At 36.6% G+C, this 17,747-nt stretch overlaps 1 protein-coding gene across 1 annotated transcript; it reads left to right on the top strand.

The window, feature by feature from the left end:
* The first annotated feature begins 1,980 nt into the window (after window positions 1–1,980).
* vwa1 (von Willebrand factor A domain containing 1) lies at window positions 1,981–17,517 on the top strand. Its single transcript, XM_077218885.1, has 6 exons — window positions 1,981–2,573; window positions 9,224–9,781; window positions 11,399–11,722; window positions 13,083–13,376; window positions 14,646–14,908; window positions 16,077–17,517. The coding sequence occupies exons 1-5, from the start codon at window positions 2,489–2,491 to the stop codon at window positions 14,897–14,899; spliced, it is 1,515 nt and encodes a 504-aa protein (XP_077075000.1). The 5' UTR covers window positions 1,981–2,488; the 3' UTR covers window positions 14,900–14,908; window positions 16,077–17,517.
* The last annotated feature ends 230 nt before the right edge of the window (window positions 17,518–17,747 follow it).

Genomic DNA, 17,747 nt, shown 5'->3' with positions numbered 1-17,747 from the left:
AATACATTGCAGAGATATACATCTTTGCAAGACTTCAACTCTTCCAGCTGGTGACGCACTATAGCCATGCTGAAACTAACAGTATCTACTCAACCAACCAGCTTGGTCTTTTTAATCATTAAATTCTTGTTAGTAAAGCCTGATAGAGACACCAGCAAGCTGCCATTCAAAGCAACATAAGTTGATCCACATTTAAGAAAACTGAGCCGTCTCTGAGGAGCTCCGAGTGCCATGCCTGTACCCTTCCCTCATACCCACTCACATCCAATGACTCAATCCAGTTAATATAACCCCTATAGTGAGATCATGTGACCATGCAGTTCCCAGGACAATGCTCACTTGAACAGCTATTAGCCATTTTGGCTGAGAACTCAGACACCTATTAGCGTTTTCATGAAGCGCTCTTGAAATTCAACACACCTCAAGTGGAAAGTCCATGCTTTTTGACTTGGTCCTTGATTAAAATCTGCTCTGCAGTGCTATTTGATATTCAAATCACTCTCCTCCCACTTTATTTCCACTCTCAACACTCTCTGGAATGATATTACCTCACCTTCGATGAGAATAACAGAGTATCGCTGGACAACTTGCTTTGCAAGTCAATACAAAAAGCTATGCACACATTCCAGAGCAACATTTTTCTGTGCACATGATTTATTGGATGAACAATTCAAAGACTGGACAGTGTACAAATGATGACAGTCTTATGAGGGTGCGTGTCTAGACTGGTTGGGTGCAGCAATGCACAACACTGTCCCGACACTGTGTTGCACGATCACGTTTATAATTGCAATATCATTGATTTTACAATCTCTGCAGAGGTTTTGAACTCTCCACAGGGTTTGCCCAGGGATAGTTCAAAGGAAGAACTGCGGTTAAGTTACTGAATGTAAATTCAGCGCCGCAAACGTCATATCATATCTGTTTGCTTAGTAGGTGTGTAATGGTGAACACGGCTTTAGGGATCTTTTTTTACACCGTATCCGAAATTTGCTGCATGTGGTCCAATACAATATTTGCTCGGAAGTTGTCTTTACTACTTCCTTATATGCTTACTCTATTTAAGACTTTATCTCATGTCATCTTTATCTCATCTCCTCACGTAGTAAGGAGTTGAAGTGACTCACGTGTGTGTCTATTATTAGGTGCGTCTGGAAGTGTGTACCTGTAAGGCAAACACAATAAAATGAAACCATGTTCACAAGTACATTATTATCAAGATAACAAACACTTCACCCTCTGCATATTTTCCAGAAAGAAACTGAAAATATCAGTTATCATTTTTAGTTATTTAAATGTACTATCCTCAAGAAGGTTGAATTTCTTTGAAAAACACTGTAAAAACAATATCGTAAAATATTATTACAATTTCAAATAAGTGTTTTCTATAAAATATCACTTTTTAAAGATGAATTTTCAGCTATTTTTTCCTTCAATATTTTTATTCGAGAAAGATGCATTAATTAATGTGACCGTAAAGACTTAAAATGTTACAAAAGATTTATATTTCAAATAAATGCGGCTCTTATGAACTTTCTATTCATCAAAAATGTACGTTTTCAACATTGATAATAATCAGATTTTTTTCTTGAGCAGCAAATCATCATGTTAGAATGATTTCTGAAGCATCATGACACTGAAAACTGGAGTACTGATGCTGAAAATTCAGCTTTGATCGCAGGAATACATTTTTTTTTTTTTACAATATATTAAAATAGAAAACAATTGTTTGAAATTGTCATAATATTTCACAATATTACTGTATTTTTTTTTTATCAAATAAACATTTATTTATTGCAAATGATATTATATTATGATGCATTATAATTAGGCCTATATTTAATTATATATGTATACTTTAGAAGTATTTATTGACCCAACTGCATGACCAAAACACATATCATCACTAAATATGTGTAAAGAAAAAATAGTGTCATGTGACCATGTGCATTAGTGTCAACTAAAAGGCTCTACTGAACTAATGAACAACTGAGCTCTCAAGTGGCCAGTTCTAGTTACCCATAATGATACATATTATATGACCATTCCCTAGCAAGAAAATAACTGCAACATAAAGATCAGAAGGACCAGAAACCGGGCACAGGTTCAAGACGGTGACGCTGGTACCCGTCTGAAGTATTAGAGGAGGAGTGCGCAGTTCACCGAGGGCGGGAGGAACCTGCTGCATTCAGTAGCCATGAGAGAGAGGGGTTTAATCCGAAACTGCTTTTGATCCACACTGAGCAGTTTATAACAGCGCAAAAAGTTTCGTGTTTATTTCGATCTCGACGCGTAGAATGTAGAATAGTCGCGCAGGTGCTGCAGCTGCACATTTTATTGCAGTTCTGGTGACTGCCTGCATTGAATGAGACTTTTAAAGGGAACCGGGCGGATTTTAGAAATATAAATCGAATAGAAATTGTGCTAGGCAATGTAGACGCGTCAAAACGTGCAAAATTGACTATAAATTTTGACATTAAAGTCAACCATGGAGGTCAGAAAAGCGCTCACGTGTGTTTTGATCGGCGTGTTTCTGTGGGCTGGTGACGCTCAGGACTCGGTACCTGATTCAGGTGAGTCGTTTCAGTCATGTTTTAATACGGAGCTCAAAGTATGAGATTTTGTATTCTTTAATCCACAGGACGCGGTTCACAATTTATTTGAGTCATATGTGCTAATTCTAAACTCAGTGCCTGATTCAGCCGAGTCATTTGAGTCAAGCATTTTATTCGGATCAAAACCAGAATGATAATATATTCTGTATGACTCAGTATGTTAGTGGATTATATTGGTTAAATCAGCTTTCACTACCTGATTAATGCCTAGTTCAATACTCTGTTGGTAATTTAGGTAAATTATTACTGTTCTCCTTACGATGAAGCACATTGGTCAATTCAGGAGTCAGTATTTGATTTAAGTGAGTCATGTTGTAGGACAGGTGATTCGTCTGATTCAGGAGTCAGGACAGGTGAGTCATGTAGGACAGTACCTGATCAAGGTGAGACATCACTCAGTAGCTGATTCAGAAGAGCGCATAATCTTTTATTTTGTAACACACAAGAGCAAAAAGGAATTTCCTGTTAGTTATTATTGTATTAACTGCTGTTAACATATATAAAGTGTTAACTAATTATTTAATAGTCCCATTCTCCAGAACAAACATGCATTGAGTTTGAGTGCAATAATAATCATTACTAATGTAAATCACTGACCACTGCTCAGAGTTAACGTTAACCTTAGCATTCTTGGCAACAACTTTATTTTACATTGTCATTTTTCCATATTCAATGTAGTTACTATGCATAATAATTACATGCAACTAACCCTACAACAAACCTAGTCCTAACCATAACCCTATAGTAAGTACACATAGTTAATTAATCTTACTCAGTACTTAAATGTATAATTCCACTGTAAGGACACCTTAAAATAAAGTGTAACCACATTCTATTCTATTCCATTCTATTCTATTCTATATATTCTTGGTTAATTCATCAAGATCTCAAAGCCTTTTAAACAATAATACAACTGATAGAAGAAATCTGGATATACTTTTATTTCATTACAGAGGATTACTTTCTGTTAAACATGACTGATGGAGCACCAGCAGACATACATTACAAACATGTGAGCTAGAAGAGAAACGTGTGTAAAAGCATTTTTCTTCACACATTGTGTTAGGGGATTCTTTTCTTTCAACACATATGGTCCAAGTTTAAGTGATTCGCGCAAAAGAAAAGAAAAAAGTTCTTACACATTTTATGTTGAATTAAAGCTTTTTCTCCCTGGACTGTGGTCTGGCTATCTTATATTTTGCTGTGTTAAATACAGTTATATTCATTCACGATATGGATTGACAAAAAAATTATATAACTGATGTCACTGCCTTACATTTTCAGGACTTATAACTGACAGGGAGTATTTGCTGTATGAATAGAACAGAAATAACTTCTTGTCAGCACATCACTGACATGCACATTGAGTGAGGCGTGCGAATTGAAGGTTTCTTCCTGTCAGTCACTAAGGCTATCGACCATTTTCACGAAACCAGTTAAATGGCAGAAAATAGGGGTAGCCTATTGTGTACACTTTGCCTCTGTTGATGTCTATCATGACATCCCACTGCACTCATGAAACGCATGATGAAAGATAAGCAACAGAAGAATTCATGCATGTACTGTATCCAACTCGCTGACTCACTAGTGAATGTCACATTGTTCTCTATATGAGAAAAAAAAACTATCGTATACAAACACAGCTCAATTCGAACAGCTGAACACAAACATGCCTTTTGCATGCCAATATCATAACATTTTGGACTTTAATCAGATTTCAAACAGCATATCTAGGCAGGTGGTGCTGGGGAGGTGGAGGACACAGAGTTCTGGTGCTTTTACACTAGCACTTTTTGTGTGTAAAAGTGTGTAAAAATATAAAAGTGAGGCATTGCTATGCATTTTGCCACCTTCTTCTGTGCCGTCGTTACCAAGTAATGGGGTAAACAGCAACTGCTTTGATGACACAAACGCACCGCGGTTCGGACCCAAATAATATAATCTAACACAGTCTAGCCGGGGCAAGGGAGCAATCGATCTCGGGATCAGACCAGGCAATCGAACCTAGTGTGAAAGCACCCTTAGTGTGTTCGTTTGGATAAGTCGATTTTAGGGGTGTAACGATACCCACAAGTCACGGTTACATACATCACGATACTGAACTCACTATACGATATTATTGCGATACTCCAAGACATATGGCTGAAAGGTTAAAAAAAATGTCCTGTTAATTAAAATGCAAAATTTGCATTATTATACATTCTTTGAACAGTTTAATGTAGTACTGACACTAAAACTCTGTGAACTTGAATTTTATCTCACACAGTAATTTTCATTTTGGGTGAACTACACACAATACATATTGTCACTATCCACGATACACATTGTTAAATTTTTGTATTGCGATATATTGTGACATGATATATTGTTACACCCCTAGTGGAGGTAGTAATGCATACGTGAAATCAATGGACTGTGGAAGTTACATTGAAACAACCAATCATAACACGAATAGAGTTTCAAGGCTGAACTACTCATTTGAATCTGATTGCCACAAAATTGCCACAAAAATAAAACAATTATTTTGATGCCTGCCTGAACAAAACACCATATAGACACACCAACAGTGACTCACAGAGAGTAATTTTGGTAGAGCCTTAGAGCATTTTGGCTTTGACTCCAGCCGTTTCTGTATGCCACCGCACCCTGGTTCCAAGCCGTCTGGCAATAGTCACTTATTTAGCAGTCACAGGTTCAAGTGAGCCGATAGGCTCTTTTCTCTTTGCAAAGTGTAAGAAACTATGGGAACTTTTTTATGACAAGTTTTAGATTTTAGTAGAATTCATTGGTTCCACTTGTGAAACTGACCTTCATCACACAAAAAATGAGCTACAAAGAAAACGATTTGGATTGATTCTCTTATAATTTGATTCAAATTACTCCTCCAGATCTTCTTAACATTGTGGCATTCACCTGAACCCTCTTGCCCACTACCTCTTTTCTGCACACACTCTTTCTTCCTCTTCAGGGAATAGCCTCTACATTCCTTCTTTTACTTCATATGGAACAGCCAATTCTCACCTCCCCCTTTTTCTCCATGCGTGCCCGTCAGTCCGGTTGTAACATCCAGTAGCAGGGCTGTTCCTTCCCCCATCTGTTTATGTTTATCAAGCTGCTACAGGTTAGAGGGCTCCTCTGCCAGGAAATTCCTGTAATGGCCAAATCAAATGTTCCATCTCTTTAAATATTGTGAAGCCCCCAGTTCTTTCTTATCCTAATAAGTACTACTGTTTTCTTATCCTTATTTTTAGAATCTACCGTTCCAGCCTACTTCCTTTCGCAAATGACTAATTTCCTCACTCGGTATCACACTTATCTACGTTTGCCCGCACTTTCTCAGAGTTTTTTCTCATTTTATTGTCAAGTCAAGTCACCTTTATTTATATAGTGCTTTTTACAATGCAGATTGTTTCAAAGCAGCTTTACAGAGATAACAGGAAAATAATGTTGTAAGAATATTGTTAAATATAAAATTGTCCCTAACTAAGCAAGCTAAAAGCCAATGGCAACAAAGGCGACAGTGGGAAGAAACCAAACTCCATCAGGTGACAGAATGGAGAAAAAATCTTGGGCTCAGTCGGGGGGCCAGTTCTCCTCTGGCCAATGAACGAACAGTGTATGATTATTCAGGCAGCATTACAGGTCAGAAGTCAGATTGGATCGGAACATTATATTATGCAGTTCATCTGACTGAAGATCGGAGTCATCACGTGTGTATGGGGACGAGTTTGTTGAGGATCGGTGCCGATGGCTGTCATGTCGATGAGACTTTCACAGGGGAGAGTCTAGTTGACACAAGCTCTGCTGACACTTCAGGGATGCGTTGTGGTCGTATCTAGGCGCAGGTCCGCCATCTGATCTGGATATGGCCCAGATCCGACTGATTACATCATGCATTGTGGTCGTGTCTAGGCACAGGTCCACCATCTGATCTGGATACGGCCTGGGTCCGGCTGATTACAGTAAACCTCGTAATAAACAGAAAGACTAAAATTAGCGTAGATGCCATTTTTTTAATGATGTAGCGAGTACATCAGGTGTTATAGGAAGTGTTCCCAGTTCCGGCTGACCTAATTTATGCAGCCTAATGATCATTTAACTGATTTGAATAATAGGAATGTATAGTGTTCTATGTGTATGCCAGGTTGAAGAGATGTGTTTTAATCTATTTAAACTGACAGCAGTGTGTCTGCTTCCCGGACAATGTTAGCAAGACTGTTCCAGAGTTTTGTTGCTAAATAGGAAAAGGATCTACCGCCAGCTGTCGATTTTGATATTCTAGGTATTATCAACTGGCCGAAATTTTGAGATCGCAATAGATGTGAAGGACTATATTGTGTTAAGATCTCGCTCAAGTACTGGGAAGCTAAACCATTTAGTGCTTTGTAAGTAATCAGCAATATTTTAAAATTTATACGATGTTTAATAGGGAGCCAATGCAGTTTTAACAGAATCGGGCTAATATGGTCATACTTCCTGGTTCTGGTAAGATCTCTAGCGGCTGCGTTTTGGACAAGCTGTAGTTTGTTTATTAGGCGTGCAGGGCAACCACCCATAATAGCATTAAATTAATCTTTTAAGATGGAAAAATGCTGTTCTACAGATACTAGGTACGTGACTTCAAAATGAACTATTGGTATCAAAGAGCACACCCAGGTTCCTAACCGATGATGAGGACTTGCCAGAGCAGCCATCAAGTGTTAGACAGTATTCTAGGTTATTACGTGAGGACGTTTTTTGTCCAATAATTAGAATTAATTATAGAACATAATGAATTTCAGAATTAAGTAGTAGGAAATTACTAGTCATCCAGTTTTTTATATCAGCTATGCCTTCCGTTAATTTTGTGAATTGGTACGTTTCATCAGGGCATGAAGAAATATAGAGCTGAGTGTCATCACCAGAACAGTGAAAACTAATGCCATGCTTCCTTAATGATATCTCCTAACGGTAGCATGTACAGAGTGAACAGCAACGGTCCTAGTACTGAGCCATGTGGTGCGCCATACTGAACTTTTGATTGATAAGACATCTCTTCATTTACTGATACAAACTGATAACGGTCAGATAATTATGATTTAAACCATGCTAATGCAAGTACACTAATGTCAACATAATTTCAAGTCTATTTAAAAGAATGTTGTGGTCAATTGTATCAAATGCAGCACTGAGATCGAGTAACACTAATAGAGAGATACAATTATGATCGGATGATAAGAGCAAATAATTTGTGACTGAAAATGATAGCTGTCTCAGTACTATGGTTCGGTCTAAATCCTGACTGAAAATCCTCCCAGATACCATTTCTTCGCTATAAACATTTAATGACTTTAAATGTTGTGCATCCAAACTTTTAAAATCTTTTGTCAACTTCCATAGTATACATCTGAAGCTGTACAATTGAATTAATACTACCGAGAGCTGCATGATTTAGGAATATAATCGAATTGCGAGTATGCTGTGCTTGTTTGTAGGGCTTTGAAAATGTTATGATTTTATATAAATATAATTAAAATAATAATAATACAATATTATTATTATTAACTTTATTAATATTAATAATTATGTCTACTACAACTACTACAAAATCTTACAATTTAAGATATTTTTATTTAGTAAATATTACTAACAAATAAGACATTTTACTGTTTTAATGCAATATTCACAGAAATATTTCAAAAACTGATTGTTGTCATCATACTAACCCACATTTCCTTACAAACCTGTATGACTTTTTCTTCTGTTGTTTAGAAGTTGATGATGATCTTTTACATTATACAAAAGCAAATATTGACCATGGCCTGTCAAGCTCCAAAAAGGACAAAAATACATGATCAATTGTAATAATGATGATGATAACAATAATATTGTAAAAAGTATTCATATTTTTTAATAATATTTAAAAAAAATAATAATAAATGTAATATTAAATATTTATTTATTTTGTATATATTAAAATAATAAGAATTTAATGAAAACTATGAATTTATTGCTGAAATGTTTTATTTGCAAACAAATAAATGAATAAATTTCAATTATCAAATTAATTATGCTTCCCTACAAGACTATAACCCCTAACCTTAAAGGGGTAGTTCACCCAAAAATAAACTTCTGTCATAATTTATTCCCCATGAAATTCAATGCGGTCCAAAACCCTTAGGCAGCTTAATCATTCTTTCCAAAAATCTTCTTTTGTGTTCATTCGTACAGATTTGGAACAACATGAGGATGAGTAAATGATTACAGAAAATGCATTTTTGGGTGAACTATCCCTTTAAATATTAATCTTTGGGGCTTGTTTGTGGTAAATGATATCTAAAATCATGTGGCTTGTTAAAGAGAAATGTGCTTTTACTTGGTTTTTAACCAACTGGACTATTTACAGCTGGCGGACAATAAAATGGGCAGAAAAATCCCATGGGCAAATAATATACGACCATAGAAGCTTGACTATACTCACACAAAGTCCTTCTCCTCATGCCTTGAAAAGTCTGGAGTGTTTCAGTGCTGCTTCAGAATGTACTAAATAAACACTCATCAAACCCCCTCTTGAGATGTTAAACCATGAATCATTTACTTAAATGTCTACTGTTGTTTTTCACCTACAGTTTTGAACTGCTGCGAGGGCGATGTCCTGTTTCTCCTGGACTCCTCTGGTAGCGTGTCCTCCTACGAGTTCTCCCGTATGGTGGCCTTTCTGTCAGAGCTCCTGCTGCCTTTCTCGCTGGGGCCGGATCAGGTGAGGGTGGGACTGCTGCAGGTTGGGACAGAGCCCCATCTCGAGTTCGGCTTTGACGCATACAGCTCCCAGCAAGGCCTGCAGGCGGCCCTGGAGAGGACTAAACAGCTGAAGGGCGACACCAACACGGTGGATGCTCTTCTGATGGCTAGGAACCAGGTTTTGAAACAGGGTGTCCCGGGAGGTGCCAGACCGGATCTTCCCAGGGTTCTGGTTTGGCTCACGGATGGAGTGGATCCCGGCGAGGTACGGGAACCAATGAGGAGGCTGCGGGAAGAGGGCGTGGCTGTACTGGTGGTTTCCACTGGTCACGGGAACTACCAGGTGCTGAGAGAGGTCGCAAGTCCACCCAAAGAGGAGCACCTGTTCTTTGTGGACATTGACGATATCAACATCATCAGTGAAGACTTGAGGAATGCAATTATTGGTGTGTTTCATCTAAATATCTCAAAAACTGCATTAGTCCATGGCAGATACATACATTCTATCACATACCCTCATTTCATTCCAAATCTGACTTTTGTTATTCTGTTGAATACATCTATTCCATATTACAAAAGCAAATATTGACCACACTGTCAAGCTCCAAAAAAGGGAAAAACACCCATTATTATTAATAATAATTATTATTATACATTCAATATGTAAAATATTTTTGTAATATTAAAATGTAATTTTAACTATATTACAATAACAAAAATCTAATGAGAACGATGAATTATTGCTGAAAAATTCTATTTACTGGAGAGAGAAAAAAGAAATTAAAAAAAATTATATCATAAAAAATTCAAACTCAAAAGTGAAATGTTGGGACCCATTACTTGCTCATTGTTAAATTGAACATGACATAAAAATTGATGCATATTATCCCCCTCAAACCTAAAATAATAATAATAATAATAATAATAAAAACTACTGAAATACCATAAAAGTAGTCCATATGACCGCTTGTATAAAGTCTTCTGAAATTATTTATGTGAGGAACAGACCACAATATAAAAATATTCCCTTTTTTTTTTTACTTTTGCAGTAGTTTTCCAATTTCATTTAAAACCATAAAAAAATCTTACTTGTAGAAATTCATACACGTTTGGAACAAAATTAGGTTGAGTAAATGATGACAAAATTATCATTTTAATTCTTTCCCCACTAGCTACTTTTGAAAAAAGTTTCCAGACAATATTTTGTTGTATGAATATCAGGACATGCAATATATCAAAAGAAAGAACCGGGGAAAATTGTATTCTATAGTTTCATACATTAGTTTTTTATCCGTTTTATCAATGTTTCATTCAGTAACATTAAACAGTTTTGATTTATATCCTGTTTAATGTTTGATGAACATGTGATTTTACATATGCATCTGCTTGTTTCTGCTTCTTCTTTGATCAGGAGATTCAGTACTCTTTCAGAAGATGTGTAATAGCGCCTCCTACGGTATAGCAGTGAAAACATGGATTGCTGGAAAATTCTGTCAACGGCGGGGAAAGAGTTAAAGAGAATTACTCAAATAAAAAACACAAAATTCTTGACACTTTCACCCTATTTCACCCAAAGTAACAGTCAATCTTATGAGAGTGTTGTCTAAATAGGGAGAGTGATCTGATGTGGGTGTGAATATCTCCATACCTCCGCCCCTGTGTGCCGAAGGAAAACTCGAATGCCAGTCAACTCCGACACAAATAGCTTGAGACGGCTCACAGATAAGAAGTGCCAGGAGGAAGCGGGTACAGAAACCGCCAGACACTGTAATGAGAGATGAGGGCTATTTATACAGAAATTATTTTGTCCTTTTCGCCCCCCGGCAAAGTCCCCCGGGGCGCTAGACACAGCTATTATTAGTGGGCATTCCTTTGCACGAACATAAGGCGTTACATGTGCAACTTCCAGACACTTACATAAACAAACGTATTGAATGCATGCTATAATTCAGACCAGGTGGGATTGTATCCTGTTAGAAATTTCCCTAGTTATGGATTTAGTGAGTAGAGTACATCATTTAACTTATGCCATGTGTGATTTCTCTGTTTCTGATCAAACGCAGAGATTATCCGGGCCGAGAGGCTACAGGTGAAGTCGGTCACTGCTACTTCAGCTCAGTTGGAGTGGAGGCCTGTGTTGGCTGGTACTGGATACTATGATATCCAGTTTGGTCCCATCCGAACAGGGCAGACCGGAGGATCTGGAGGTCCGGGCACCAGTCCTGGCACTGGTTCGGGTTCGTTTCAGAGGATCACCCGGCCTGGAGATGCCAGCTCGGCTCAGCTGATCGGCCTGCGTCCTGACACTACATACACAGTCACACTCACACCGAAGGCCAACCTGGAGTTCCTGAACTCGCTTCACGCCACCTTTACTACAGAGACAGGTGCGCAATATGCAGATTCATCATCATTCAAACTGAAGTGTGAATCTCATAAATCCTGTCAATATATATATATATACATACTTTCATATATATATATCCAGATCCTAATTCATCACAAGTCCAAAAGAAGAAGAAAAAAAAACTATACTTTGCATAATGAACATTATTTTGTATGATCATTACTTTTTGGTCGTTGTATCTTTGATGTTTGATTCATGCTTTTAATAATAGTATTAATAATATTGATTAGCATTCATTAAATATGATCATTATTTATTATTATTATTGCTATTAGTAATATTATTAATTTAATTGATTTATTAATTGTTAATTAAATATGAATATTAAATTTATTAATAATAATAATTATGATTATAGTTATTATAAATGTTAGCATTAAATACCAATAACTATATTAATAACAAAAACAAAAACAACAATAATAATGACAAATATAAAAAGATAATAAATTATACTTAGAATACTGAGAATGATTTTTATGACCATTACTTTTTGGTCGTTGTGTCTAATTATAATAATAAGAATTAATTTAATATGAACATAACATATATTATTATTGTATATGTTGTTATTAGTAATATTATCAATAGCATTAATTTGATATCACTAATTAAATATAAATATTCAATGTATAATTATTATTAATAATAATTATGAATATTGTTATTATAATTATTAGCATTAAATACCATTGACTTTACATTAAATAATATAATAATAATACATATAAAGAACTTATAAATTATACTTACTAAGAATGATTTTTATGGCCAGTACTTTTTTCATTGTGTCTTTAATGTTAATTAATGCTAATAATAACAATAATAATAATAATAATAATTACTATTATTGTTGTTAAACAGCGTTGATTAAATATTAACTTTAAATGTATTACTTTTAATTATTATTATTATTTTATCATTAATTAGATTTAATTAATTAAATGTAATATTCATATTTTTTAAATGAACAAAATGTAGTAATAATAATAATTTTATTAATATGAATTATTTAATATTTATTGTAATATTAAAATGCAATTTTAGCTCTATTACAATAATGAGAATTGAGAATCACTAAGAAATTCTGAAAAACAAACTCAAAACTAAGGCATATTCACTGTTAAATTCAACATGAAATAAAAATGGGTGTATATTATCCCCCCTTATCTTCATACAAAAAACTTTACCCTTTGAAACATTAAATTATAGAAGTAAAATGGGATGTGAACAGTTTCTTGTTGTCTTTACAGATGTTAAGGAGCCCTCAATATATTTTTAAGGGACAAAAAGTGAACTTGATCTTTGAAATGTCTCCCCTTGTCATGTGTTGTCCCCAGTGAATCCTCCTCAGCCAGAGGTGCAGACTCTCTCCACGGTGAGTGTGTCGGAGTCGAGCAGCAGGAGTGTGCGTGTGAGCTGGGCTCCACTGCTCCCTCACCTCATACAGGACTATCAGGTGGAGTATTCAGCTCTTCCTTCAGGCCCGCTCCGGGTCACCAGCGTCAGTAACAGGCAGGACTCTACCGTCCTGACCGACCTCCAGCCCGACACACAGTACCTGCTCACCGTGAGCGCCAGACAGTCCAACGGCAAAGAGAGAGCCATGTCGGTTAGAGCCTGTACACAGGAAGGTAAGGACCAACCGATCTCGATGCACGCCTTTATAAGTGCACTTACCTTTTCCAGTGAAATGACACTTAGGGTGTGTTCACACTTGGCATGTTTGATTCGATTACAACAAACTATGGTGAGATTGCTCGGTGCTGGGATAATGCGTATCCTACATATGATGGTATTTTGTCCAGCTGAGAACTCGTGAAGAGCTTATGAAATAATTATGTAAAGGAGTCAAAACAGCGGCAGGAATCCCTCCGACACACACACAAAGATCCGCTGCGAGGAGACGCTGGTTCTGATGCCTGTACCGACCTGATGGGCAACATGATGAGAAAAAACAGGTGTGCGTGAGCATTCTGGGTCGCATCTCGTGACATCACATCCTGTTTTGTAGTTCATTTGCATGTCTTTGGTCCGTGTTGCGTTCATATTTCATTTGAATGTGGGTTGAGACCCATCTTTTCAGCATTCTTGGTCCAATTGTTTGATTCACATCATGGTTCGGATGGCAGCGTTCACACTTATTCAAATGAACCACACTAACAGAGCAATAGCACCAGAGTTCATTTTAATTAAACTAAACCCGACAAGTGTGAACTCACCCTTAGTGTGTTTCATTCGATGTGAACGCTGCCATCCGAACCCTGGTGTGAACCAAACAAGTGGACCAAGAACGCAGAAAAGATGGGTCTCAGTCCACATTCAAATCAAATATGAACGCAACACGGACCAAAGACATGCGAAAGAATTAAAAACAGGATGTGATGTCACAAGGTGCGACCCTAAAAAGGACAGAATGCTCACGCACTCCTGTTTTTTCCTGTTATAGTTTCCCATTTACAGTTCAGTACAGTTGAAGGAACTGGTCTTCGTTTGTGTGTGTGACGGAGGGATTCCTGCTGCCGTTTTGACTCCTTCACAAATTTTCTAAGCTCTTCAAAAGTTCTCAGCTCCATCAAACTGTATGTTGCGACGCACATACAGCGAGCGCATTTAGCCCGGGACACACCATTGTTTTAGATGTTCGACAAGTTCCTTCGCAAAATATATATATACTGACAGTATGAACACTAAGCAAATCAGGTCCGGATCCGGATTTAAAAGAACCAAGACAACCGAACTACAAGTGTGAACACACCCTTATTGTCATGTCATTTAATTAGGAGCATCTGGAATAGTGTTGGAATTCCTCTTTCCTGTTATTATCCTTCCCACATCCCCTCACCTTGCTCTGAATCCCAGCAAGAAACGGGAAGCTTGACCTTTCTCCCTCTTTCTGTCAGTGCTGCCGGCTCTCTCGGATCTGCAGCTGACCACAGTGGGCAATGAGTCAGTGCAGCTCCGGTGGAAGGGGAGTTTCGACGGCCTGCGCGGTTACTGGGTCACATGGGAGCGCGGTCAGAGCCAGCACTCCACCCTGTATTTACCACCCAACCGGCTGTCCACCACCCTCACCCACGTGCCCTCCAGAGCCCGCGTCTGCGTGTCCCCGGTGTACCGGACGGCCCGTGGGGAGGGGCTCTGCTGCACTGCGTGAAAGGCTCCGGTGAGACCCCTGTCTGGGAAACATGGGGATTATGGGTCATTTTATGATATGAAAAAAGTCTGTAAAGCCTGGCATATGGCATAATATAGTCTGAAAAATCACACTGTTGGAAATGGAACAGTTTGTTGAACCTTTAGAGGAAAAACAATATATATATATATCATATGCGATCATATTTGAAAACATCAGGATTTTGTGGCTCATATATGAAAACATAGATATAATATAACAATAAGATAACATAGAGCTCACACTCAGAACAGAGGCCGAAATTCATGTTATTTGGTGCAGTTGCTGCTATTGATATGTAAAAAAAGTAAGAAAATTCGGTTGCACTTTATTTATTTTTTACAGTAGGCTATGTGGACTAACAGTTTACTTAGCTAAGAACATACAGTATGGAACTTTTGAAACTTTTCTCAGCTTTTGTTCAAAATTTTGCTTTTTTTATTTATAAAACCTAACCCACATTCAAGTGTTGATTAAATTAAAAGAATGCATGAATCTAGAATAAAACACGTTTGTTTAAAAGTAGAGGCTCTGTTCTTTCTTTTGACATATTGTATGTTCTGATATTCATACAACAAAATATTCTAGGGTCATGAAAGTTTTGTGATTTTTTTTTTTAATGCTGGCAGGGAAAGAGTTAAGTGCTTAGTTTTATGAATACAGCTCTGTAGTTTTTATTTTGGGGCAAAACATACAAAGCAATACAATGATGATTGAGTGATGAACAAATAAACCTTCCTCAAAAGCCTGATGGATCATGTTTGATTTTAAAATATGATATATTGATAACCATAAGTTGCTTCAGTCCAGTAAGTGTTCAAAATTAAATATTTCTTACAATAGCTATTTTTATGTTTAAAAAGTATGAATTATCAATCAGAAAACAGAAGGCATGTAGTAGATTGTTTTTTTTAGCAAATTTTGGATCATGTTGATAATTTAGAGGCCTCAGAAATTTGCATATCAAATATGATACAGCAGGATGTATAGGGTTAAAAGTAAAGTAATTTTACCTAACAGAATCGTATGATATAATATTACAGAAATACATTGGTTGGACAAACAAAAGGCAAAATGTTAAGCTCTTTACACTGCAAACACTTTTAAACACACATTTATTATAATAACAACGGCACCTTTTGATTGTTTTTCTACACAGTTGCGTTGACCTGGAACCGTGGATCATCCGTTCTGCCAAACACGAAAGATGGAGGGATGAACAACACCAAAATCTTCCCACAAATGGACAGATGGGAGGACAGGGCAGTCCAGGACTCTGTTGGAAAACTCATCACCCATAGATGGTGATCTTTAAACACAGCAACACAACATGCACTGACACACAAACCCCAAACGACACTTATAATACAGAGACTAAAGGACTCTGAGCTCAAAAGGGACTTTTAAAGGAATGTTTCGGGTTCAATACAAGTTCAGCACTATTGGCCACATCTCTGTGGCTCGCTGCATATGACCGCAGATGATTTTGACTCATTCCTTAATTTGTAAACAAGCAAAATTCACATTTACAGTAATGCACTTACAGTAGTAGTTTGTAGTATCCTCGCGCATATTGAGAGAAAGTGACAGGGTTAAGTGACTTATGATCATTGATTATAACTTTGACTATAATAGGCTAAATTAACCATTTTATCATGTGGCTATACTTTCCAAACTGTGCATTTTAACATTTATGTGCTATGTCATGAACCCATGATATTCCTTTAAGTTGCTAGAATGTTTATGCATTAGAAATTCAAGTTTTTATTAAGAGTTATATCACCGAAGCAATATTTTGTAAATATCCTACTAACGCTTTTTGAGTTATATTTATCAGAGACATAGTTGGTTAGTGTATTTTTGTTTTTAGATTCCTCCATACGGTTTTAAAAAAAGGGAACAATAAGGCACTATTAGGGGGAATCTGAAAGAACTCCATCACTGGTTTTTCTTTAAGGTCAATGCAAATATTGAAACCCTGCTTAACTTACACGTTACCATAGCGGCAGAATCTCACAGCGGTGAAACACTGAAAATCTGGCATGGATCTTAATCACTGTGGCTAAAGTATTAAGACTTTGCAGATGTTGGTTGCAGATGTTTTGTGGTTCAAAAGGGCCATGATTGGTTTGTTTGAAGAATAGTGACTCTTTCAGTGGGTCAAGCTTTTCCCTGTGCATGCATACTGTAGATTAGATTGATCATTTATTAATTATTTTCTCTGTGGTTGTGTCTTAACAGGCAAACATAAGTTCGCAGGCTGGATCATGGTCTTAAAATAGTGTTTACAGACACATCATTTTGTTCTGACTTAATGATGTGAATAATTTTCTACATCATATTCATCAAGACATAAAAAGGAAAACCATTTTCGTCCCCGATTTCAGGGTCATTCTGCAAGAATTTGTAGTCTATTTCTATAGCTACTCAAAAAATTCAGCATCTGATATTTTGTGTCTTTGTTTGTTGCATCATAATGGCAGGTCAAGCTTTATGTATTATGAAAAGGTGCTTGTTCATTCCCAGCTTGGCTGCACGTCTTACACATCACTGTTTTTAAAATGTTTTCAGTTATTAAATAAAAAAAGGCCTGATTTTAATCCATGTCTGCTTTTCTTTCTAAACCTATGTAATAAAGTCATTATTTATACTTTAAGAAAGTTATATTTTATTTCCTAAAAAAAAGAAATAGATATAATATTTATATTAGCTACTAATATTTTTGCATAAAGAAAATTAAGCCTGTTATTCGCCATTAGCATTTTCCCGTTTTATTATTATTTGTACGACAGTAAAGCACATTTCCATCTAAATTAATGCAATGTTTTTA

This window comes from Siphateles boraxobius, unplaced genomic scaffold (genome assembly GCF_051911475.1).
Source record: "Siphateles boraxobius isolate OS27281-9 unplaced genomic scaffold, OSU_SipBor_1 77, whole genome shotgun sequence".
NCBI classification, from domain to species: domain Eukaryota; kingdom Metazoa; phylum Chordata; class Actinopteri; order Cypriniformes; family Leuciscidae; genus Siphateles; species Siphateles boraxobius.
The sequence above is the reverse complement of the archived record's forward strand: the minus strand, read 5'-3'. Positions and strand labels throughout refer to the sequence as shown.

Coding starts and splice junctions, on each gene's coding strand:
- vwa1 (XM_077218885.1), top strand. CDS start 2,489: ATGGAGGTCAGAAAAGCGCTCACGTGTGTTTTGATCGGCGTGTTTCTG. Junction 11,723..13,082: donor CACCTTTACTACAGAGACAG/GTGCGCAATATG, acceptor TGTTGTCCCCAG/TGAATCCTCCTCAGCCAGAG. Junction 13,377..14,645: donor TAGAGCCTGTACACAGGAAG/GTAAGGACCAAC, acceptor TCTTTCTGTCAG/TGCTGCCGGCTCTCTCGGAT.